General features: G+C 48.2%; 1 protein-coding gene across 1 annotated transcript; it reads right to left on the reverse strand.

Moving 5' to 3' along the window:
- Nucleotides 1–17,340: 17,340 nt before the first annotated feature.
- Nucleotides 17,341–24,985, reverse strand: LOC309537601 (uncharacterized protein; the record flags this gene model as incomplete). The annotated part of the gene is made up of 5 exons (XM_082232495.1): nucleotides 17,341–17,470; nucleotides 17,582–17,696; nucleotides 18,112–18,254; nucleotides 24,652–24,801; nucleotides 24,914–24,985. The coding sequence occupies 5 exons, from the start codon at nucleotides 24,983–24,985 to the stop codon at nucleotides 17,396–17,398; spliced, it is 555 nt and encodes a 184-aa protein (XP_082088621.1). The 3' UTR covers nucleotides 17,341–17,395.
- Between the last annotated feature and the right edge of the window lie 1,593 nt (nucleotides 24,986–26,578).

A 26,578-nucleotide genomic window follows, 5' to 3' on the forward strand; every position in this document is an offset into this window, starting at 1 on the left:
GCAGAGGTAGGCCGCCGGCTTCTAACCCGGCGGAACTGGGGCGTCCCGGGCGCAGTGCCGCGCTCCCCGCTCCTCCCGCCCCCTTCTCCCGGGTGCCCCCTCCCTCCTTTGTTCTCCGGAGCCCCGCCTCCCCCTCTGCCCCAGCTCGCCTATTGGCTCACGCAGCCGCCACTCAGGTGGGGGCCCGCTTTGGCCCCGCTCCCCGGCCGCCGAGAGAGAGTGGGAGCGTGTGGGGCTGGGCTGGGCGGCCGGGCGTCTCCTTCCCTGCGCTGCTTCGGCCGCGTCTGCAGCCGCCGCGGGACCAGGCGGGAGGCCAGTCATGCCCAGACACTGCCAGGCGCTCGGAAGGAGCCGTCGCTCCGCCGGGCAGCGCCTGCCTGCGCGCCCCTCGCTCCCTGCGCCGAGGATGGCGGGGGCGCCGGGCGCAAGGCAGCGCCGGGGCTGCTGGGCAAGCGGCAGATGCTGATGCAGTTTGGGGAATTCCTGTCACAGGGAGCAAGGCAGAAGCGGATGACGGGGCACATTCCCCGGGGGAGCGGGGCCGGAGGATTAGCCTGACTCGCCCGCCTCCCTCCCAAGGCACACTAGGCAACGTCCGGCGGCACACACCGGTTGGGAAACACTGCCCTAGAAACAAAGTACTGGGTGCGATATTGTTAAGTTGTGGGTGAACATATCAGACAATACAGCGATTTTTCAAACAGCTCTTGTTTATTCAGGGTTCAGCCAGCCTGTTTATATAGAGCTCCACTAGAACGTATCAGTAACCACTTTCTGTAACTATCCAATCACTGAACGTCACTTTCAATCCCTTATTTGCATATGTGGACCTGAGTGAAAACTATCTACAGTATCCCCCTGCTGGCCCAGGGTGAGAACTTCAGTACATAACAAATACATTCCATGGCAACCGTGGGCTGGCCCAGCGAGGGCCGGCCCCTCAAGATTGGGGGGGGGGCGGTTTTCCAGCCCCATCCCAATATTGGGGGGGGGGCTATGTCTGTCATCATGCCCTCCCCTGAACAGCTGCCCCAGGAGAGCCAATGCCCTCAGCCGCGCCATCAATTATAAAATGTAAACTTTCATAAAAAATTATAGACTGCTCCACTGTAAAACAACAACATAACCCTCCAAGGGGCTCACAAAAAAGATATATAAATAAGCAGTGCTCATTTTTCTAGAAAATTAGGTGCCAGTACTCACCATGAAGCTGTTAGGAAGCGCCATACTTTTTAACAACAAAAAGAGGGGCCGGCGCTGTGTACCCCCCTGAAGAAAAAGGCACTGTCAATAAGGAGAATTAACAGGTTAAAACTCACACCAGCTTTCTAAACATACAGGTGTTGTTGTTGTGTTTACAAATATGGACTGGGCATTATGTGGCACCTATAACAGGGCCAGTTCCACTGAACACAGTTCCCACTTTGAGCCCTGGGGCACATGGCATCACTACCCTTTAAAGCAGGGGTCAGCCAACTTTTTCAGTAGGGGGCTGGTCCACTGTCCCTCAGACCTTGTTGGGGGGGAAAAAAATAATGCCCTATGCCCCACAAATAACCCAGAGATGCATTTTAAATAAAAACACACATTCTACTCGTGTAAAAACACGCTGATTCCCGGACCATCCGTGGGCCAGATTTAGAAGACGATTGGGCTGGATCCGGCCCCTGGGCCTTAGTTTGCCTACCCATGCTTGGACAAGCTTTTCCCATGGACAAGTATTTCTTGCTTGGACAAGCTTTCCCCCCTTTTTCTGAGGGCATCAAAAGCAGAAGTAAAGTGATATCCATCTCCAAAGCCCATGACTCATATCCTTCCTTCTTCCTTGACTTTTAAGCACCATTCCATTTGCACTCCTTTTGCAAGAAGGTGACCTTATCCCCTCCTCTTCCTGCAAGCGTGAGCCAGAAGATGCAACCCAGTGCCAGATTGACGTATAAGCTAAACAAGCTATAGCTTAGGGTCCACGCTCTTGGGGACCCCCCCCAAAAAAAAATAAAGGAAAAAAACCTGGATGTACATTTCCCAAAAAATAAGATATAAAACAAATAAAATAAAACCTACATACAGCAATGTTGTGTAGGCTGCTATGGTGTAAGTCAGGCACCCCCAAACTAGGCCCTCCAGATGTTTTGGGACTACAACTCCCATCATCCCTGGCCCCTGGCCCTGGAGGGCTGCCTGGTGTAAGTAATGGGGCCAGCCTGCTAGCCTGCTCCCTAAATTATCACTGGTTTGCTCATTTCTATATATAGGGTGCCTACCTTCTGCTATTTATAATTGTTAATAGTTTGCATCATCTATTGACACCTATTATTTCATGTTATAGAAAGTTTCTAGAGACTAGATTATGAGTCTTTGTAAATTGCGTTTCTAAAGGAACTTTTGTTCTTGCCAAATGCCAATGTGTTTGCATTACTGTATTAAGTTTGTCATGAACAAAAAATCATTTTAAGTTAGAGCTTAATAATTATTTCACTATTAATATGCTTCTTCTTAATTGTATTTAGCTCATTCACTTAGAACAGGCATGTCCAAAGTCGATTTCGGGGGCCTAGTCTGGCCCACCGCTCAGTTTAATCTGGCAGTATATGTCCTGGGATAAAACCCTAAAAAATTGTAAAACTGTAAAAGAAGCTCAACAACTTCATCAATCCTTAAAAAAAAAGCTCAGCAGCTTTGGTCGGCCCTCACGCATGTGCACTTCATCACATTTGGCCCTCTTTGAAAAAGGTTTGGGCACCCCTGACTTAGAACCGACCACTAATGCCACTTTGTCGTTGCATAGAAATTCTTGTTACTTTAAGCTTATCAATAAAGCTCCAAAAAAAAAAAAAAAAAGCTTCAAATATACATTGTTATTTCTTAGTGATAATTTCATCTTTTTAAAAATTCTTTTTGAGGTGTTTTGCAATCATACATTTTATGGGACAAGTAAATAAATAAGAAGAAGAAGAAGAGTTTGGATTTGATATCCCGCCTTTCACTCCCTTTAAGGAGTCTCAAAGCGGCTAACATTCTCCTTTCCCTTCCTCCCCCACAACAAACACTCTGTGAGGTGAGTGGGGCTGAGAGACTTCAGAGAAGTGTGACTGGCCCAAGGTCACCCAGCAGCTGCATGTGGAGGAGCGGAGACACGAACCCGGTTCCCCAGATTACAAGACCACTGCTCTTAACCACTATGCCACACTGGCTCTAATAAACCTCGCCTAAAGCTATGGTTTTCTCAGTAGTGATGTATGGAAGTGAGAGCTGGACCATAAAGAAGGCTGATCGCTGAAGAATTGATGCTTTTGAATTATGGTGCTGGAGGAGACTCTTGAGAGTCCCATGGACTGCAAGAAGATCAGACCTATCCATTCTGAAGGAAATCAGCCCTGAGTGCTGACTGGAAGGACAGATCCTGAAGCTGAGGCTCCAATACTTTGGCCCAGGGGCGCTGACTTATAAAAAATATTGGGGGGGCCCATACCGGGGTCCTGCCGCTGGTTCGCTCGGGTAGCCGGGAGAACGCAGTTCGAGGTGGCGGTGTTGGGGAGAGATCCTTGCTCAGGGCGCCACGAGACTTGGCGGCCGGCGGCCTATCTGGGGGGTTTTGGAGCGTATTTCGGCGGAGCGATTGGGGAGGAGGGGGCTTGTTGCCGGATTCTTCAGCTGGGCCGGAGATCCGCTGCTGGGGGGTCCCTGGGCCGAGTTGTGAGCACGGCCTGCTGAAGGGAGATCCAGCCGATTGCGCAACGGGGACGGCCGGGGCTCTCTGGCTAGGGCGCGCGGCTGGCTGGCTGGCTGGCGAGGGAGCAGGTGGGGAGGAGGCGGGCCTCAACCACTTTGGCTGCCCCCCCCAGCAAAAATCCTGGCTACGCCCATGCCCCCCCATGCCCCAGCTCCTTCTGCCCCCTCCCTTGGTTTTCTATATAGTAGACCCTTCGGAGAAGTCCCGCCTGCTCCTGCGTCCCCTGCCAAGAGATTTTCTTTCCATAATGCAAGGCTGCATTTCCCCCTTCCCACCCCAGTTGCTTGCGGGTTAGTTATTCCCCTCCACGCTCTTGAAGCAGGCAATCCTTTTTAATTTTTTTAAGGTGAGCTGAATTTCCAAGCATTTGACATTTTGGGTGAGGCGGCGGCCTTCCCAGGCGCGGCGAGAGATGCAAACAAAGCAAGAAGGCTGCCCTTTTGGGGAAGGAGGGTTGCTGCAACCTGCACGGCTGCCCTGGCCCCTTGGCCAAGCAAACTCCGCGGGACGGGGGGTGCTTGTCGTTGTCTCTGCGCCAAGAGGCGCCTCGGCAGGGGCCGCCCGCCCCACGGAACAGGGAGGCGGGGAGAGCAGGGCTCCCTCCCCGGAAGTGAGCGCCTGTTGCGCAGCCGGAGGATTTCGGCATCGCAGCGCCTTGCAGGACGAGGGAGGCGCGCTGGGGAGCAGGGATGCCACTCCGCGCTTGCTGCCCCGGGTAGAGCCCGCTTGCACCGTGCCCCCATCCCCCCCCCGGCTCGTGCTCAGCGGCGGCGCTCGGCTGGAGGGGCGCCCGAGATTATTAGGGGGCGGAGCCCCACCAAACGAATTTTTGAGGGTGCCATTTTCGCTGCTCTCCATCAAGCCTGCTCGCTGATCTGCTCAAAGACTCCTATAAATCAAGATGGTATCAGTACCTCGAAAAAAAGATTGAATCTTTAGGCATCGAGCTGGAGCCCCTGTATAATTCTAATGAGCAATACATTTTCCATAATATCCTAGCTAGACTAAAGGATGTGGAGAGACAAAATATTATGGCAGCTGTAAATAAAATTTGCTCCCCTATATTCTATGATTTAAATATCTTAGATAGCAGAGTCAATTACGTCACTAAATTAATAATCCCAGCCCAACGTAGGGCTTTTATGCTGGCCCGGTTGAATGTCTTTCCCTCAGCATTTGTCTGGGGAAGATATCAAAACATCCCTAGAAACAAGAGATTCTGCAGATGCTCTATGAATGTCCCGGACACTGTAGAGCATATTCTCTTTCATTGCCCATTGTACAGTACGCTCCGTCAACGCGTGCTGTCCCCTCTTTTGGGTGGTCTGGAACCCCAGCAAGGTGAATGTGCGGGATTCTGCCTATCCGACGTTGACCAAAGGGTAACGGCGGGGGTAGCCGAGTTTTTGGCTGCAGTCCTCCAAGGAGCAGGTTAACAAGGAAAACCACTGATTTTATATGTATATATATATATATATATGATTGTAGCCAACTGCTGCCTTTTATATATATTTCAAGGCTTTTACATGTTATTTTCCTTCTTACGGTTTTTATTTGCATAATGCCTAATAAAGGTTTGATTTCAGAATTTTTGAGGGGGCTCGGGCCCCCTCAGGCCCCATGGAGTCGGCGCCTATGCTTTGGCCGCCTCATGAGAAGAGAAGACTCCTTGAAAAAGACCCTGATGTTGGGAAAGATGGAGGGCGCAAGGAGAAGGGGATGACAAAGGACGAGATGGTTGGACAGTGTTCTCAAAGCTACCAGCATGAGTTTGACCAAGCTGCGGGAGGCAGTGGAAGACAGGAGTGCCTGGCGTGCTCTGGTCCATGGGGTCACGAGGAGTCGGACACGACCAAACGACTAAACAACAACAGAGAGACTACTGGGGATTGGTCTTGCGAACTTTTGCCGGCTCCTGAGCTACAGCCCTTCCTAAAATCAGTGTTGTTGTTGTTGTTGTTGCTGCTGCTGCTGCTGCTGCTGCTGCTATTGTTATGTCTTTTGAAAGAATGCAAGAGTCCACTTATGGTTTTCAAGCAAGCCATAGCAGCCCCCCCCCCCACTTCATAGTAAGCAACAAGTTCCTGATGCAAGACACGAATCAGAGCTAGAGCCTAGTAAAACTCAGATGGTTTAAAAATTATGTGTGGTCCGTTCTGCAATAAATGTTGATTTGAAGGCCCAGGCGGTCCAACATTTTTAGAAAAGAGGATAGTGCTATTTGCCTCTTCCAAAAAAAACAACAACCTGCTATGGATTGTTGTAGCATTTATGATTGAAAGTTTAAAGTTAAGATGTAAAAAGAATTATGAAAGTAATTAGATAAATAATTAGATGCAATGTAAATAAACATAAGAAATTGGAATCTTGAGGGGGCGGGGGGAAGGCAGTCAATTAGAATATGGATATGTTATGTTATTGAAATTGGTTTTTATTGAGAATTGAGAGCAGGTTATACGTCCTCAAAGGGCTTTATAGTTGCATGTAAATGGCTGTGCTCTTCATTTGTTAGGAGAACAAACCCTCTTCAACCCTCACCTCAAAAAAGGTACAGTGGTACCTCGGGTTACATACGCTTCAGGTTACAGACTCCGCTAACTTAGAAATAGTGCTTCAGGTTAAGAACTTTGCTTCAGGATAAGAACAGAAATCGGGCTCTGGTGGCGCGGCGGCAGCAGGAGACCCCATTAGCTAAAGTGGTGCTTCAGGTTAAGAACAGTTTCAGGTTAAGTACGGACCTCCGGAACGAATTAAGTACTTAACCTGAGGTACCACTGTATTGCAGAGTTGGGGGGAAATCCAGAAAAGGCAACCAAAATGATCAGGGGGTGGAGCGATTCCTCTTTGCGGCAAAGCTGTCCTTTCCCAAATTCTGGAGAGGGGAGAGACACCCAACCTCACAGAGAAGGAGCAAGGAGGATTTCCTGTTTGTTGAGAGGGGACAATTCTTCCCCCAAAGAATCCATGTTATTTTAAAAGCTGTGCCACATTAGTTTTGACATTTGAAGGCCTGCTGCTCCCGTCACATCGCGTTAGGGTGACGGGACCAGATACGTTGTCACCTCAGGTAACATGGCCGGAGTTAGCCAAGTGTGTTGTGAAGGGAGGCAGGCTGGTGAGTCGCGAGGAGAGCAGAGGAAGGACACCATCTCAGTGGACAGCCATTCTGCCCCACAATGTATTGCCAAGAGGACTAGCCACATTAGACCAAGGCCAAATTTGCTGGCTGCTCTGCCTGAGGAAGTGAAGATCAAGCAGGGACCTGATGGTGGTCTCTCCTTCCTCGGAGGTTTATAAGCAGAGGTTGGATGGCCATCTGTCGTGGATGCTGCAGCTGAGGTTCCTGCACTGCAGGGGATTCGAACAGAGGACCCTCGGGATCCCTTCCAACTCAACAATTCTATGACCCCTTCTAGTCCAAGAATCAAGACATGGTGTAGCGTTCCTTGGCTCACTCATGGCAGTTGAAGGGTTGAGGTGGAAGAGATGGAACTTGGCATCCATCGAGCAGAAAGTCCTGTCCTGTTGACCAAAAGAGGAGATCTAGATAGATAGATAGATAGATAGATAGATAGATAGATAGATAGATAGATGATTAGGGGTCAGCAAACTTTTTCAGCAGGGGGCCGGTCCACTGTCCCTCAGACCTTGTGGGGGGCCGGATTATACTGTAACCCGAGGTACCACTGTATTTTGAAAAAAATAATAATGAACGAATTCCTATGCCCCACAAAGACTCTCTGCCTAAGAGCCTGTAATGCTGGGCACTTAGAGAAGACTGTCCTAAAATGGATGGGCCAAGGATTTAACTCCATGTAAGGAACGCTCAAGGCTAAAAACAACTCTCTCCCACCACTGGAAAACGTTGGTTTCTGTTAAAACGAAGGGCAGAATTTGTGGTTTTGGCAACAGCCATTTTTTACTGAAATTATTTCCAGGAACATCCCCAAATGGAGGATAAAACTCACCACCCAAACAAGAACAACATGTCAGAATTTGGAAGCACATGAGTGGCAATCTTGCTGGCGCTCGATATTTCGACACTTAAATTCAGAGTTGAGAAAAGGATAGAATGGTGGTCAGTTTGGAGAGCAAATCCCAGCGGGCTAGCTGTGTTAGTCTGTTACAGCAAACCTAAAGGGGAAATAAGCTGTCAAGTTATGAAAGCAGCTTTAAAAAAAAAACCTCCAAAAAAAACCCAAGAAGGAAGTATTTGGATGTTATAGTTGGTTCCACACCAAATAGCTACTCCTGACCTCACTAAAAACACTCTCTATGCATGGTATGCAAGGACCAGGCCATAAATGTTTCCAGGGACCCAACCTTTGATGTGTTTTCTGTCTGGTTCCATGGTTACCAAGGCACTGACGTATAAATGAAGGATGTCATGCCATGGTTCCACACTGGCCTTGCCCACCTGTCCATGGAGCCAGCCAAGGGCGGACCCTTCTGGTGGTAGCACCTCATTAAAGATGATAGCAAGTTGGGTCACAGGCATTCGGACGGGTGGCCTCTGGAGAAAGCAAATTTGGCACTGGCAAGAAGTCTCCCCGGGGTGTTTCCCACCCAACTCAGTGCTAGGTTACCCATCAGACAGGCTAAGCATGTGCCCCAGCAAAGCAAACAAATGAGATACTGTTTCATTTCTGATTTTTAATAAAGAATTTGATTATTTATTTTTAAAAGCATTGAAGTAGCCATCATGGGGAAAACCAGAGCTACATTTCACTGATGAATTGTCAGCAGATGTGCAGGCCATATTGCCAAAGAAGTCTCGGTGTTTGGCATGCAGAAGGCACTGCCTTCAATCCCTTGCAGTGGCGTAGCGTGGGTTGTCAGCACCCGGGGCAAGGCAAGTAATTTGTGCCCCCTAACCCGTGGATTTGCGCCCCCTAACCCGTGGATTTGCGCCCCCTAACCCGTGGATTTGCGCCCCATAACCCTACCCCCCAGATGTTGCACCCGGTGCGGCCGGCCCCCCCTGCACCCTCCACGCTACGCCACTGATCCCTTGCACCTCCGCCTAGGGCTGGGAGAGAGGGCTCTTTAGAGCCCATCAACTTCCTTCCCTCCCGCCTCATGGCTTTCAAAATCAACCTTTATATCATTGCATTTTATACGTTTTCCAATTCTAATTTCGCTCGTTACAAAAAGACATTAAAATTTAGATTAAAATAAAATGGGAGAAAGTTTCTCATTACAAGTCTTCAGACAACCCTGCGAGTGATGTTAATTGCTTATTACAGTAATCTTTCAAATATCATATAAATTTACTCCAGTCCTTTTGGAATACTTGATCACGCTGGTTTCGGATTTTTCCTGTCAGCTTTGCCAGTTCCGCAAAGTCCATCATTTTCATCTGCCACTCTTCTTTCGTTGGTAGTTCTTGTTGTCTGTCTATCATCTATCTATCTATCTATCTATCTATCTATCTATCTATCTATCATCTATCTATCTATCTATCTATATCTATCACATGGGTAGGCAAACGAAGGCCCGGGGCCGTATCCAGCACAATCGCCTTCTCAAGTGTTTTTACATGAGTGGAATATGTGCTTTTTTTTAAAAAAAAATGTTTATTAAAGTTTCACAAGCAATAAAAAGTTTCAAAAATTAAACATAAGAAAAACTACAAAAATGGAAAAATACAAAGGCAAAACACATAAAAAATACACAATAGAAAACAGCTAACAAAAGAGGAAAAGGAAAAAAGGAAAGAAAAGCAAAAGCAAAAAGCAAAACAGAAAATAGATTAGTATTTTCATATCTTATACTTCATTCACTAGTTTCTTGACCTCCTCACACCTCCCTTTTTGTATTCCAGTTCAGATATTTAATTCAGCAAGTCCTTACCATATAGCATTTATCCTCACTCAAGATATTAACCTATTATAAATATCAATTTTCCAATTGTCAATCCCTATTTACATTTGCTTAGAAATCTTTTTACCAATACCACTTATTTTCCATCAGACATCGTTTTAACATTCCTTAATTTTACAGTATTTCTGCAAGTAGTCTTTAAATTTCTTCCAGTCTTCTTCCACCGACTCTTCTCCCTGGTCACGAATTCTGCCGGTCATTTCTGCCAATTCCATGTAGTCCATCACCCTCATCTGCCATTCTTCCAGTGTGGGTAGATCCTGTGTCTTCCAATACTTTGCAATGAGAATTCTTGCTGCTGTTGTAGCATACATAAAAAAGTTCTATCCTTCTTTGGCACTAATTGGCCGCCTATGCCCAGGAGGAAGGCCTCTGGTTTCTTCAGGAAGGTATATTTGAATACCTTTTTCAATTCATTGTATATCATCTCCCAGAAAGCCTTAATCCTTGGGCACGTCCACCAAAGGTGAAAGAATGTACCTTCAGTTTCTTTACATTCCCAACATTTATTATCGGGCAAGTGATAGATTTTTGCAAGCTTGACTGGGGTCATGTACCACCTGTATATCATTTTCATAATATTCTCTCTTAGGGCATTACATGCCGTAAACCTCATACCTGTGGTCCATAACTGTTCCCAGTCAGCAAACATAATGTTATGTCCAACATCCTGTGCCCATTTAATCATAGCAGATTTAACCGTTTCATCCTGAGTATTCCATTTTAACAGCAAGTTATACAGTAGAATATGTGCTTTTATTTAAAATGCATTTCTGGGTTATCTGTGGGGTGTAGGAATTCGTTCATTATTTGTTTTTTGTTTTTTTTCAAAATACAGTGGTATCTTAGGTTACAGACGCTTCAGGTTACAGACTCCGCTAACCCAGAAATAGTACCTCGGGTTAAGAAATTTGCTTCAGGATGAGAACAGAAATTGCGCGGCGGCGGCGTGGTGGCAGCAGGAGACCCCATTAGCTAAAGTGATACCTGTGGTTAAGAACAGTTTCAGGTTAAGAATGGACCTCCAGAACGAATTAAATTCTTAACCCAAGGTACCACTGCATAGTCCGGCCCCCCACAAGGTCTGAGGTACAGTGGACCGGCCCCCCTGCTGAAAAAGTTTGCTGACCCCTGTGCCTAAACTTTGGTGTTGAGCCCCTGATCTCCTACCCTTCCACTCCAATTTTCTAATGAATTCTGGAAACTGTAGTCTGGTGGGGGGTGAGGGTGTGTGTGAGTAAGCGGAAGTCTGTAAACAGGAACTAACACCGGCACCTCATCAGAACACAATCCGTCGAGTTTCCTCAATGGTGAGAAAACCGCTTGCAAGTCTGTTTTTATCCTTCCCGCACAAGGCAAGAAATATTTGAAGGAGGCTGCAAAGAGTGATGGCTGCATGTGTTTGCACCTTTCATGGGGTGCATTGGCTTAAAAAAAAAAAAAGACCTGTAAAAAAATATGACTTGGGGGAGGGCAGTGAGACCAAAGAGATGTGCTTTTAAAGAAGATATTTTCTCTAGCTCTTTGAAAGTCCTCATTCCATATGCACAGGGTGTGTTTTATAATGTTATGCTTTATGTATCTGCTTTCGGCTGCTCAGCTGCAGAAATGCAAGCTCCAGAGCTGAGTTTTGGCAATGTCATCAGGATCTCAGGCACGCATCGACTTGATTCCCAGCTCCTTTTGCTGGCTGAGCTGCTTTTTATAGGTCAGCAGTTGCAAAAGTCCCATGTCTCCCTCCCCTCTCCTGCAGCCACCTCCAATCTTTGTGAAATCAGCAAAACTGTCTCATTCGTGCCAGCACACGGGATGTTTTGCTTTACATATTCATCTTCTATTCAGCGGCAGAATCTATTCACATGCTTTTTTGTTTTTTAAATAAGCAAACACAAAACAGGTTGCGTTTCTTGCGAAACCTTTGGCAAAGATCCACAGCCGTGCTTGTCAGGACAGCTCATTGAAAGATCCTTGCAGGTGGATCAGAACAAAACATTTCGCGCGCCACCTAGAACTCTTTTTTCACACAGGGCATAGTTAAACTGTGGAACTCACCGCCACAGGGGGCAGTAATGGTGATCAACCTTGTTGTTGTTTAGTTGTGTCCGCCTCTTCGTGACCCCCTGGACCAGAGCACGCCAGGCACTCCTGTCTTCCACTGCCTCCCACAGTTTGGTCAAACTCATGCTGGTAGCTTCGAGAACCCTGTCCAACCATCTCGTCATCCTCTGTCGTCCCCTTCTTCTTGTGCCCTCCATCTTTCCCAACATCAGGGTCTTTTCCAGGGAGTCTTCTCTTCTCATGAGGTGGCCCAAGTATTGGAGCCCCAGCTTCAGGATCTGTCCTTCCAGTGAGCAGTCAGGGCTGATTTCCATAAGAATGGAGAGGTTTGATCTTCTTGCAGTCCATGGGACTCTCAAGAGTCTCCTCCAGCACCATAATTCAAAAGCATCAATTCTTTGGCAGTCAGCCTTCTTTATGGTCCAGCTCTCACTTCCATACATCACTACTCGGAAAACCATAGCTTAGCTATACAGACCTTTGTTGGCAAGGTGATGTCTCTGCTTTTTAAGATGTTGTCTAGGTTTGCCATCGCCTTTCTCCCAAGGAGCAGGCGTCTTTTAATTTCGTGACTGCTGTCACCATCTGCAGTGATCATGAAGCGCAAGAAAGTAAAATCTCTCACAGCCTCCATTTCTTCCCCTTCTATTTGCCAGGAGGTGATGGGACCAGTGGCCATGATCTTCGTTTTTTTGATGTTGAGCTTCAGACCATATTTTGCGCTCTCCTCTTCCACCCTCATTAAAAGGTTCTTTAATTCCTCCTCACTTTCTGCCATCAAGGTTGACTCATCTGCATATCTGAGGTTGTTGATATTTCTTCCCGCAATCTTAATTCAAGCTTGGGATTCATCCAGCCCAGCCTTGGCGATTAACCTGGGGTTGTGGAGGAGAGGGATATTGGTGGCTGCCGAAAAAGATAGCTCTGCTCTGCCTCAGCGGTCAGAGGCAGTAATGCACTACTTTGAGCTCCTTGGAGAAGGTGGGATATAAATGCAATATAAAAATAGCAACCTGTAGGCTGCAGAGTTATCCCAATATGACTCCATGGTGGAGATAGCACCCAATAGAGGCCAGGGATGCACCACCAGTGACCATTAAGTTAAATGGAAGCGCCTTGCGCTTCCCTCCTCTGTCCATCTGACTTTGGCCATGCCACAAACTCAGTTGTCCTTGCGCACACACAAAGCCACTTCCGCCCTGCAGAGGAGGTGGGATCGCGAGCGTCACGGCCCAGCCCCCCGCGCGATCATGGGAATCCCCTGCTGTGTCACCCCCTGGCCAGCCAATCGGCTGGCTCTGGGGGCGTGGCCTGCCCTATTTAACGCTGGCGCAGCCGGGGATCTCCCTCTTTTCCCGCCTATCAGCTGTTCCTGAAGCACCATCACTTGCCACGCATATTGAAGCATAGTCTGATAAAGGATTCCGGGGGGCGTGGCCCTGTCCGAAGCCTGGGGAGGTGAGGGCCTAAGGCACGCCCCCTATTGGTGACCCTGGGGGAGTTCCTAGTTGATGTGCATCTGCAGGACTCCCCCTACTGGTGGTTAACCCTTCCTGGACTTCAAGCAGACAGGCTGAAGCCGGATATAGTCGGTTAGGACCAATGCCTAAGCCAATACCAGTCATCACCTGCCACCAATAAAGTTGTGGCCTTATTTAGCCCATTAACCTTAATAATTGTGTCATGTGTCTTTATTTTCACTGGGGGGGACGGGAACTTGCCACGCAACTGCACGCGCAGAGAGACCAATCCCCATCTCTGAGCAGCAGGAGACTCCGGGGTGCCTGTGCTTAGCCTGGGTTCAGTTTCCTTGCAATGAAGACTGGCGTTTCTTTGGGATAACAGGCGTTGCTTGCACATAGATGCTAGGATGGAGCGTTTCACGGCAGTAAACCTCCAAGCGATCTTGCTTCCCCCGTAGCTTCCCAGGGATGGCCCAGGCAAAAGCTCTGGGTCCAGCTCAGAGCAAGACAATCTCTTGCCTCTCCAGATTCCAGCATCCTCCTAACTCACCAGACGCAACCCCTGCCACCAGCCTCTATGTCTCCATCTGGGGATGACGGGGCATCCCTCCAGGGAAATGTGTAGAGATTTCTCTCACTAGCTTACTTTCCCAGAGTTCTCAGCAGTGTTTCTGTATGTTTTTGAAGGTGCTTCTTTTTTCTTCTTCTTTTATAATAATTTTATTAGGTTTTACAAATATTTTCCAACATAACATCATTTTTATATAATCATCAGAGCTACATTTGGCTATATAAGCCTGAGACTTCCCTCATTCCCATCTGTTGGATTTCCCACCTAATCTCTAATAATGCATTTTCATAATTTATTATTATTATTAAATAATTTAATTATTATTAAATCTTAATCTTTGTCAATCATTTATATATTATACTACTACTAATTAATAATCATTTAACCTTATAAAATTTATTGTAACCCTACTAGCGATGTCAATTGTTTACAATTGTCTTTCAAATATATCATAAATGTATTCCAGTCTTTCAGAAAAGTCTGGTCCTGCTGGTTCTAAATTTTCCCCGCCAATTTAAGCCAATTCTGCATATTCCAATAGTTTCATCTGCCATTCTTCTTTCGTTGGTATCTCTTCTTATTTCCATCTTTGGGCTAATAATATTCTTGCTGCAGTTGCTGCATATAAAAACAATGTTTTATCTTGCTTATGTATTTCTCTACCTACAATACCTATCAAGGAGTCTTCTGGTGTTTTTTTTATAAATGTATATAAGGTGAAGGCTTTTTGGGAAATGATAAATAATGAGCTTACAAAAATGTTGAAATATACATTTTGGAAGGTGTTTCATTACGAACCAGAGTCATAGAAATAATGGTAAAGGTAAAGGGACCCCTGACCATTAGGTCCAGTCATGACCAACTCTGGAGTTGTGGCGCTCATCTTGCTTTATTGGCCGAGGGAGCCAGCTTACAGCTTCCAGGTCATGTGGCCAGTATGACTAAGCCGCTACTGGCGAACCAGAGCAGCGCACGGAAACGTCGTTTACCTTCCCGCTGGAGTGGTACCTATTTATCTACTTGCGCTTTGATGTGCTTTTGAACTGCTAGGTTGGAAGGAGCAGGGACCGAGCAACGGGAGCTCACCCCGTTGCGGGGATTCGAACCACCGACCTTCTGATCGGCAAGTGCTGGGCTCTGTGGTTTAACCCACTGCGCCACCCGCGTCTGTTTCATTACGAACCAGAATCATAGAAATAATGGTAGGAATCTCTTTATTTGATGGTGGCTGTAATGGGAATTGGGGTTGCTTGTGCGTAAACTGCAAACTGCTCCAAGCTGGTCGTATAGCTAAACCTTTCCCTGGTTTGACAGCCCTTACAACACGACTGTCTTAGTCACTGGCAGAATCCGTGAGTGGGCGTCTCCTAAACTTCCTCCAACATAGAAATTCTTTGACGCCAAGTCTCCTCCTAGATTCTCTGCGCGGCGTGGGCGTGCCAAGCGGAGGTCCTGTGCTCTCTCCGCTGATTTCACTGGAAGAGTCTCGGAGCCTCCCCTCTGCAGTACTCTCAGCCTCCCCTTTCTCCCTGGTGTCCCCTGGATTTCCTTCCCCAGCGGAAGCTCTCTCTCTCTCCTTGCTAGTTCCCTCCCCTGCATCATTGGAGCGTCTTACCTCTCCTCTTGCCTCTGATGGCAGTTCCCTGACAGTGGCTATTAGCTAAAGTGTGCTTTTATGTTCCCCTCTCCCTAGCAGGACAAGAAGAGTTTTGGGAAGCCTGTAAAATGAATGCTGCTTCCTGTCCAGCCCCACACCCCAATGCACGTACTGGCAAATAAAGTGTATCCACAGAAAATCTGGGCAATACATGTCTTATTTAACTTGTAAGGCCGATTGAATGTTGCCGCATGCAGCTGTGGCCTGCATCTCCATAACCTAAGAAGGAAGCCAGAAAGCAGGTGGTTTGTCCTTGCCACTTGAGTGGCAAATTCTGCCAAGGGGCTTTGGTAAAGCTGCTCGGCCAAGAGATGGTCACAACAATGCAAACACAACACATAGGCAAATAGTTAGTAGAAAATATATAATAGAATAATGATATCAAATTATAGGAGTAAGCCAATCAAAGTTCTTATATACAATATAGCAGAGTGGTAGCGAGGACCTTTCAAAAGTATCAACAGAAGACGTCTCCAAAGTTTCAAAAGTAAAGTCTCAATAGTTTTTCAAAAGTTTCAATGGAAGATGTCTCAAAAACCTGAAAAGGACAGTGTCTCCAGAATGATGCTGCTGTTTCGTAATAGTCTTTATCAGCTGGAAATAAGATGCAAGGCATACAACCGATGAATGATAACAAAACTGAGCTACCTGCATACACACTGTAAAATAAAGCAGAATAGACAAAACAGAATAAAGGTACATACCCGATATTTTTCAACAGAATACGTAAGTAAGATGCATGCTAAGGATCAGTGCTCACTAGATAGTGTAGCTATTGATACTTGCAACACAATTGCATAGGACATATAAAGTAAGGCACAGGTGTTTCCAATAACGATATACTTAAAGGAACAGTATGGCATATACGGCATAGAAAAACAAAATAGACCCATGAAAAACAAATATATAGTGGAATGGTATTGAATGGTTTAAACATAAGTGGAATTGTAATGAAATTAAAAAGTTTTGGGGAAATGATATATAACGAACTGAAGAAAATGTTCCAATTAATATTTGTTAAAAAACCTGAAGCATTTTTGTTAGGGATTGTAGGGAAAGACCTGCCAAGGAAATTGAAAAATATCTTTATGTATGCGACAACGGCAGCAAGAGTCTTAATAGCACAAGGATGGAAGAATGAGGAAATCCCGACTAAAGAACTATGGCAAGAGAAATTGATGGACTGCACAGAATTGGCAAAATTGACACACAAACTACATGACAAGGATAACTGTGATTTTAAAGATGAATGGGAACCCTTTACAAAGTATTTAAAGAAACAACAAAATGAACTGGACTCCTTGGCAGGCTTTGAATAAACATTCACAAACTTTTTATTGATAACACTCAGATAGATAAATTAAGGATCTGTACAGTTTTGTAACATGCAGAAAATAACATAGGCTGATAAACCAGAGAGAGGCGCTGAGGCAAGCCTGGGGGGAGAGGAGGGTGGGTTATGTTTTTGGGGAGGGGGGAAGGGAAAAAACAGAGGGGGGAAATTTAAGGATGATACATTTTTTTGATAAAATGTGATGCTGAAATAATTAATGAAAAATAATTTTAAAAAGAATGCTTTAAACATACAGCAAATGATGCGGGCAGCAATTTTAAAATGAAACAAAGTCAAGTTCAGAATTTAGCCCCCCCCCCCCGCGGGATAAATTGATTTAAACAGAATAAAATGAGTTTCTTGTTGATGTAGCCGCCGTTCAAAATTTGCCTAATCCCAGATTTCTTTTGATTTACCCATAATACTGTACATAATAAATCTGTGTCCGAATGTTTATGGGATATAAAATGTTCGACCAAAGGTGCCTCCATAATGGCATTTCATATGCGGGAACAATGTTCCCCAATGCGAACCCCGACTTCTCGTGTGGTGGAACCTATATATAATAAATTACATGGACATCGAGAAACACCCAGAGGTTGAAAGGAAAAGGACTCCATTGGCGCCTTTGCACACACTTTTCACCCGAAGAATTCCAGATCATAGTGGAAGTTGATAACCATCCCCAGGAGAGCGATCAGCAGCTGTGGGGCACAGCTGCCTTGTATTCCTCCATCCTGAGGATGGCATGCAACAGGCTGATGAGATGTTGCTGGAAAAGAGAGAGGTGCAAGTCACTTTCCCTGCTTTCCTGCAGAATACAGGAACCCCTAGATATTACCCTGGGAAGAAGGAAGCCAGAAAGCAGGTGGTTGGTCCTTACCACTTGGGTGGCAGATTCCGCCAAGGGGCTTTGGTAAAGCTGCTCGGCCATGAGATGGATCAGTTGTTCTGGGTCGGCCGATGCTAAAACCTCCTTCCACACTCTCTGGCAGTCTCTGTGAATGCAAAAACAAGAGTAATTGTCAGATCCAAATCTTCTGCTTGCTGCCATGCTCCAGAGAGAGGAAATGGCAGCAAGGGCTTTCTGAGCAAGCCCTGCAGCTTGCCAACAATACGATACCATACGATAATACAATAATCTTTATTGTCATTGTCCCATACAGAACAACAAAATTGAAAAATCTACATAAGGCATTCAAAAACCAACAAGCCTGCTATCCCAGCTATCCCGACCTGGTTAGCCCCCTAAAAACTCTGATACCCCATTTTTAAATACAATATACAGTACTCCCCTAGAGACTCCTTACACTGCGTTTAAAACCAAAATCACATTTGGGTAGAAACTGTTTCTCAGGCGGCTAGTCCTAGTCTTTAGTCCCTTAGCCCAGTAGAACCTAGAGGGCTCCATACCCGAAGGGAAACTGGAGGAGGTATTCAACCACTTTGTCCAGGTGGTGGTGTGACAAGATGGAGAAAGCGAAGACAGCTATGTTTCGGCCCTCCACTGTAGGCCCCTGGGTGATCTTGTAGAAGGCCTCCAGCAGCACCTCCACCTGTCAGAGAAAAGGAGAGAGTTGCTTGGCGAGTACAAGGAAGCGGGGCTGTCTGCAGGCGGATCCCTCCATCCCTCATTGAAAGAGGGACCCTTGACCTGTGCCACCACAGCCTCTTCCTCCAAGGTACCACTCAGGGTCCTGGGGAGTGTTGGACCCAGGCAGCTCCAGGGCGCCAGTTCCCCTATCCATTGTGGGCCAAGAGAAGAAGCTTGCCAGTCTGCTCCCAGAAGGAGGAGGGTTCCCGATCCCTGAATCCATGTTTCTCAGGACCCTTGGCTGAGGTTCTTGTCCTGACGTTGCCAGGCCCCTCTCAACTAGATAGATAGATAGATAGATAGATAGATAGATAGATAGATAGATTCTTTATTGTCATTACACAAGTGCAACATTGCACAAAGTGCAACGAAATTGGATGCCATCCCTTAAAACAACAAAAGCAAGACAACAACAACAACCAAACAAACCACATTCCAGCCACACCCACACCACACCCATCAAACTCCCAGGTCACACTAACGAGTTACAGCATTCAAAAGGGCCACAGCTCTTGGATAGAAACTGTTTTTCAGTCTATTTGTCTTTGACTTGATGTTTCTATATCTTCTGCCAGAAGGCAGTAGTGCAAACAGACAGTGTCCCGGGTGAGATGAATCCTGCAGGATGTTATTTGCTTTCCTAAGACAACGGGAACCGTACAGTTCTTCCAAAGATGGGAGAGGATGACCAATAATCCTTTGGGCTGTGTGTCCTGGCCACCCAATGGCAGGAGGTTGCCTCCCCTACACCAAACAGAGAATCTTCTTCTCTCCTACTGTCAGGGAACTGACATCAGAGGAAAGGGAGTTGGTAGGGCTCCCAGAGACTGGGAGAGAGTCAGCAGCCAAAGCAGGGACAAGGAGGGGGAGCGAGGGGTCTCTGGAGGAGGATCTCAGTAATGCTGAGAGAGACGCAGCAGCCCAGGCAGGAAACAGCAGGGGAGAGAAAGGGGTGAGAGACACATCCAGCGAAAATAGCGGGGAGGTGTCAGAAGCAACTGCAGGGAGACCCATGCTTCGCCGGAAGCTGCCACGTCGTGAGTCCAGGAGACGCGTTTCCGTTAAGGAACTTCTTTGCTGGAAGCGCTTCCGCAGGCAGCCACTGTCAGACTCTACTAGTGACTAGAGCAGACATGTCTGAGGAGCTCTGTCACACACAGAGGTTTGTGGGGCCGCACAAACTCTGAAGGGGCACAATTTTAAGCACAAGCAGCTAATCATCCCCTGACAGCAGTCTGACAGTCTTTGTACGCTGCCTGTGCAGGAGAAAGCATCATGAGCAACCCAGCCGGAACCGGAGAGGCAGGGGTTGGAGCTGGTCCAAGCTTGGAAGAAAGGTATCAAGCTCTGGAGGTCCAACTTGCGCTGCAGACGGCGAGGCTCGAGGAGAGAAGGGCTCAGGATGCTGACAAAAAGGGGAGAACCACTCAGTTCCCCAGAAAGGTACCAGGATTGGTGCAGAAGTTTGGGGGGGACCCCAAGGATTACCATGCCTTTAGGACCGAGATGCAATATGCCCTGAATGTGCATTTTGATGAGTTCCCTGATGAGGAATCGCGAGTTGCTTTCGTAATTGGGCATCTTGAGAAGGGGGCGCGGGACTGGGTTCGACCCCTGATGGCAACACACAACGATATCCTAAAGGACACTATGAAATTCTTTCGTGCAATGGATATCATGTTTTCCAGCGATATTGAGGAAGGGGTGGTGCGCAGACAGCTAATGGCTTGCAAGCAGGGAAGCAGATCTGTCCATGAGTACTGGACTGAATTTACCATGCTGATTCACAGATTGGGGTGGGATTTATCGGCAGCACCCATTCAGATGCTATTTGAAGAAGGTCTTTCTTCGGCTGTGAAAGACGAGCTGTCCAGGAGCCCCAGGGCGGTGTCTATGGATCAGCTGACCAAATCTGCGCTGACCATTGGAGCGCGCCAGGAGGCAAGAGCTTTGGAGAGGCGGGAAGGGAGAGGGGAACGTTGGAAGGAGTTACGCATTCCAGACATTCCTGAGCCAGCTTTCCCGCCGGCAGAGCCGATGGAAATCGGAACAGCCCGCGCGCGCGCAGTTTCAAAGCCCAGTGAGGGGGCGAAGAAGGAGGGAAAGGGAGCCCGGAAATGCTATCTCTGCCAACAGCCAGGCCACTTTGCCAGAGTCTGCCCCCAGAGGAAGGAATGGCAAGGGATGGTGGGAGCAGTTGAGGGGGGAGAGCAGGGAGAAACGGAGCAGGTAAAAGCCAACGCCTGGTTGCCACCGTCAGGGCACTGCAGCCAGGCCAAAGAGCAGTGAAAGTGCCCGTGCCAGAAGCTCCTCGACCTGCTCTAGTGATTGAAGTGTCGCTAGAGCTGCAAAATGGACACCCCCTAAAAATAAAGGCGCTGTTGGACTCAGGCAGCTCCTGCAATTTTATGAGCAAGGAGTTTGCTGCTGAACATCAGATACAGACTATCCCTTTAAGCAACCCCCTGCAGGTGACCACGATCGATGGCAGGGAACTGTTGGGAGGAGGAGTTAGCTTGCAGACCGTCCCAATGATAATGAGGGTGGCAAGGCACACAGAACTGATAGCGTTTAATGTGGCCACCTTGGGAGGCGCTCCCATTATTTTGGGAATGAGCTGGCTAGCCTTACATGATCCGCTGGTGGGCTGGCATCAAAGAGTGGTTTCCTTCGGTTCAGCACATTGCTTAGAACACTGCAGGGGGGAAAAGGGGTCAGCAGGGGCCCAAGCCACCCTGGCAGGGACTGAAGTAATGGGGAAGGGGAAGGTGCCACCACAGTATGCTGATCTCAGCGACGTATTCAGCGAGAAGGAAGCTGACCAACTACCCCCGCATAGGCCCTTTGATTGCCAGATCAATTTACTCCCTGGAGCACAGCTTCCTGTAGGCAAGTTGTATGCCATGTCAGACAGGGAAATGCAGGAGTTGCGAGCGTTCATTGACAAGAACCTGAAGAGAGGCTTCATCAGAGAGTCCAAGGCAGCGGGGGGTAGCCCAGTGTTTTTTGTGGATAAAAAAAACACGGACAAGCCGAGACTGGTATGTGACTTTAGGCGGTTAAATGCAGTGACAGAGCCGGCGGCTTTTCCTATGCCCAGGATTGATGATATTTTGACCAGGGTGCGGAAAGGAAAGATTTTTACAAAGCTGGACCTAAGGGGGGCGTACAACCTGATACGTATAAGGAAAGGGGATGAATGGAAGACCACCATGTTCACCCCTTTGGGGGCATTTGAATACCTCGTTATGCCTTTTGGATTACAAACAGGCTCCGCGTGTTTTCAAGCCTTCATGAACCACGTACTGGGGCCTTTGCTCTACAAGAATTGCGTGGCCTTCTTAGATGACGTGTTGGTGTATTCGGAGAATGAGGAGCAACATGTGAGAGACGTCAGAGAAGTGTTGAGCAGGCTGCAAGCCAACAGGCTGTGGGTGAAACTGGAGAAGTGTCAGTTTCATACCAAGGAGGTGGAATTCCTGGGGTACCGCTTGTCAGACAAGGGGTTGGCCATGGACCCCGGCAAGGTTCAAGCGGTGCTGGAATGGAAAACACCCAAGACCAAGAAGGATGTGCAGAGGTTCCTAGGGTTTGGAAACTTTTATCGTAAGTTCATCCGGAACTTCGCCCACCTGACGGCGCCCATCACGGACTGTCTCAGCAGTAAAAAGAAGTTTGTTTGGACGGGGGAGGCGGAGCGAGCGTTTGAGGAACTGAAAAGGGCCTTCGCCTCTGATGAACAACATCTACATGTGGATTTACAAAAAAAGCTGAGGGTCGAAACAGACGCTTCTGACAGAGCCATAGGGGCGGTGCTTCTTCTGCAGCCGGGGAAGGAGGGGTCAGAGTGGCGACCGTGTGCCTTCTTTTCGCGAAAGCTGAACAAATCTGAGAGGAACTACACGGTGTACGACCGGGAACTTCTTGCGATTCATGAGGCCTTCCGGAGATGGAGGCACCTGCTAATTGGTGCACAACAGAAGGTGCAAGTGTGCACGGACCATAAGAATCTAGAGTATTGGAGAACTGCGCGAGTGCTCAACCAACGGCAGTTGAGATGGGCCCAGGAGTTCTCCAAATTTAACTTTGAGATTTGTTACGTACCAGGCCCAGAGAACGTTAGGGCGGACGCTCTCTCACGCAAACCTGAATATTTGGAGGGAGAGGGTGCCCCCGAAGAGACCCATGTCATTCCCGAGGACCGCTGGGTGTGTGGGGCGGCATTGGTGGGGCAAAGGGAACTGGTAGAGGGAACGGTGCAGGATGAATACGCCCAGGACAAACTCAGGGGTCTCAGGAGGGAGGGAGACAAACCCGGGGGTTTTGAGGAGAGAAACGGGGCGTTGTACTACAAGGGAGCGTTATACATACCTGAAGGGGAATTGAGGGAAAAGGTACTCAAGCAACTGCACGATAGCCCCACAGCAGGGCATTTTGGGCAACACAAAACCATGTGGCTGGTTACCAGGGAATTCTGGTGGCCCAAGGTCAGGGAAGATGTGCGGGAGTATGTGAGAGGGTGTGACCAATGCCAACGAGCCAAGGGGGAGAGGCGGGCACCGGCAGGTTTATTAGAACCACTACCCACGCCGGAAAGGCCATGGGAGGCAGTGGCAATAGATTTCATGACTGATCTGCCCAGGTCCAAAGGGAAAACAGCCATCATGGTTGTGGTAGACCTGTTAACCAAGATGGCCCACTTTATAGCCTGCTCACATGCGGTCACAGCGGAAGAAACCGCTAAATTGTTTGTGGAAAATGTGTTTAGGCTGCATGGCGCCCCCTTGAGGGTGGTTTCTGACCGAGGGAAACAATTTACTTCCAGGTTCTGGAGGAAGCTCATGAGCTTATTGCATGTAGAGGTGAATTTCTCAACTGCCCGTCATCCAGAAACCAACGGGCAGGCGGAAAGAGCTAATGGTGTCCTCCAGCAATATTTGAGGTGTTATGTGAATGACAGAGAGAATGATTGGGTGGAGAAGCTGGCGTTGGCAGAATTTGCCTACAACAATGCAGAGAACGTGTCCACGGGGATGAGCCCCTTTTTGGCTAATCACGGGTGTCATCCCCGAGCCTTCCCAGGGGGGGAAGGGGAGAACTGGAGCGTTCCAGCCGCAGAACAGTTCGTTGAAGAAATGGAAGCGATCCATCGCCAGCTCCAACTTAATTTAAACAGGGCGAAGGAGGGATATAAGAGGCAGGCAGACAAAACCAGAAGGGAAGGGGAAAGCATTAGGGTGGGGGACCAGGTGTGGCTGTCCACCCAAGGGTTACCATTCAAAGGAGGTTGTAAGAAGTTAAGACCCAAAAGGTTGGGCCCATTTGAAGTCACGCAACAGGTCAACCCAGTGGCTTTCAGACTCCGGTTACCGAACCACATGAAGTTGCACCCAGTGTTCCACAGGTCGTTGCTGTCACCGTATAAAGGGGACAGAGAGGGGAGGGTCAATAGGGGACCAGCTATGGAGGAAAAAGAACACAGCTACCATGTAGCGGAGATTCTCGATTCCAGGTGGAAGGGAGAGCAAGTAGAGTATTTGGTAATGTGGGAAGGGGAGCCGGAGTCGGAAAACACCTGGGTCAGGGCAGAGGATGTAGATGACGAGGTTTTGATTGAAACTTTTCATCAGAGATTCCCTCGTAAACCCCAGCCAGTGGCGAGGTTCCGGAGGGAATACTTCGCCACCACTGACGAAGAAGAAGAGTTGGAGGGGTTCTCTGATTCCGAGGTGGAGGAGGATTCAGCGAGTCGGAACGAAGACCGATGGAGGGAAATGTTCGAGACGTCTGAAGATGAAGAGGATTCTTTTCGGGGTTTCAGCTCCTCACCGCCCAGAGGAGAGAGTAGGGGCGGGGGAGAAGGGGGCCCTGGAGGGGAGGTGGATGTCAGGGAACTGACATCAGAGGAAAGGGAGTTGGTAGGGCTCCCAGAGACTGGGAGAGAGTCAGCAGCCAAAGCAGGGACAAGGAGGGGGAGCGAGGGGTCTCTGGAGGAGGATCTCAGTAATGCTGAGAGAGACGCAGCAGCCCAGGCAGGAAACAGCAGGGGAGAGAAAGGGGTGAGAGACACATCCAGCGAAAATAGCGGGGAGGTGTCAGAAGCAACTGCAGGGAGACCCATGCTTCGCCGGAAGCTGCCACGTCGTGAGTCCAGGAGACGCGTTTCCGTTAAGGAACTTCTTTGCTGGAAGCGCTTCCGCAGGCAGCCACTGTCAGACTCTACTAGTGACTAGAGCAGACATGTCTGAGGAGCTCTGTCACACACAGAGGTTTGTGGGGCCGCACAAACTCTGAAGGGGCACAATTTTAAGCACAAGCAGCTAATCATCCCCTGACACCTACCTTTGCAGACGCCTTACCTTCACTTTTGTGCCGCCAAACTGCTTGATGAATTCTTCTAGTAAGTGGGAGATATCCAGTGGGTTGAAGCTGCTCTCGACAACCAGGTCTCTGGCCAGGAAGCACATGGCCTCCAAGAGCTGCTCCGCAGGGAGAAAGGCTCCAAAGACCTGAAGCGAGAGAGGAAGGTCAGAGATGCCCACAGGGCAGGGCTGGGGAGCAGAAGCCCAGGTGCTGCCTCTGCAGAACCCAGAACATGTGGCTTGAGAGACAGCGACTTACCCTGGCAAGAGAGTAACAATTATTTGAGGACCTTCTCAGCTCTGATGATGTGTTTACTTCCTTGACGTTCATGCCAGTGTCTCTGCAAATAGAATAATAATAATAATAATAATAATAATAATAATAATAATAATAATAATAAATGTTATTTATACCCCGTCCTCCCCAGCCGAGGCTGGGCTCAGGGTGGCTAACAAGCAATAATAAAAACAAGTTGAATGAATACAACTTAAAAACAAGATGAAAATACAACATTAAAACATTAAAATGCAGCCTCATCCCAGAAGGAGAAAGGAAAAAAGAAAGAGGGGGAGGGAATCAAGTTGATTCCAAGCCAAAGGCCAGGTGGAACAACTCTGTCTTACAGGCCCTGCGGAAAGAAATCAGATCCTGCAGGGTGCTGGTCTCATGAGACAGAGCGTTCCACCAGGTTGGAGCCAGTGTTGAAAAAGCCCTGGCTCTGGTTGAGGCTAATCTAACTTCCTTAGGGCCCAGGACCTCTAGGGTGTTGCTATTTATGGACCTTAAGGTCCTCCGTGGGCCATACTGGGAGAGGCGGTCATGTAGGTACGAGGGTCCTAGCCCATGAAGGGCTTTAAAGGTCAAAACCAGCACCTTCAATCTGACCCTGTACTCCACCAGGAGGCAGTGCAGCTGGAAAAGCACTGGGTGAATATGCTCCCATGGCAGAGACCCCGTGAGGAGCCTCGCTGCAGCATTCTGCACCCGCTGGAGTCTCTGGGACAGCTTCAAGGGCAGCCCCGCGTAGAGCGAATTGCAGTAGTCAAGCAAAGGAAAGCCCAAGGGTTAGTTCAGGTCTTGCTCACCTCACCCCATGCTGGGATGCCCATCAGAGCAGCTCCTCACTGGCCTCTGTCCCAAAACATGGCATGGAGCTGCCCAGGGTGTTGCTGAATTCTGAAAACCTTGCCTTGCATTCGTACAGGCTTTGCCCCGGCTTGCTCTTTTTGTGCAACCCAAAGCACTTAGCTCAGGTCAGAACCCCTGAACTGCTACAGTCAGAACAGATCAAAACTCCAGCATCAAGGGCAAAAGTTGCATGAGGGGAAATCCCTGTAGGATCCTCGAGTAAAGTGTGAAGCTCTAGCTGTCCCCTTACTTGGAAGGAAGCACCACTGAAATCAAAGGTGTGAGCTGAGTTTCACAAGTCCTTCCTCTGCCTAGGCCCGTATTTTGCAATTTCAAGGATCACAGTGGGCAAGTCCAGGTGGCACACAGCATATGCCTTTCCCAGGCGCTGCTGTCAGTCCCTGGGGCCTTGGGCTCCAGAGAGAATGCAATTTATATCCGCCCATCGTGTTTCTAATTTCTGGGATTTAAACTGCAGGGCCATGAGCTGTATTAAGGACACGGCTGATCCATCGCCAGTAAATCAAAAAAGAAAAGGGGAATGGAACCAACCTCCAAGAGGTGCTTTGGAATAAATTATTTCCCCATGTCATGAGGGGAGATTCACTTGCCTGCCACATTTTAATGCACTTCCAGATCGAGATAGATAAGGTGAACTTGCTGCATTAAAAAGTTAAGAATGAGCACCTCCTGGCTGGCTTTAAAGTTCAAGCATGGTGCAGATCATAAATCGAAAAGGGTGGCAGCCTCCTGCTAAATGCCAGGCTGACGGAATGCAAATATACGCCTTTTCTC

Source organism: Podarcis vaucheri (assembly GCF_965113315.1).
Source record: "Podarcis vaucheri genome assembly, chromosome: 7".
NCBI classification, from domain to species: Eukaryota; Metazoa; Chordata; class Lepidosauria; order Squamata; family Lacertidae; genus Podarcis; species Podarcis vaucheri.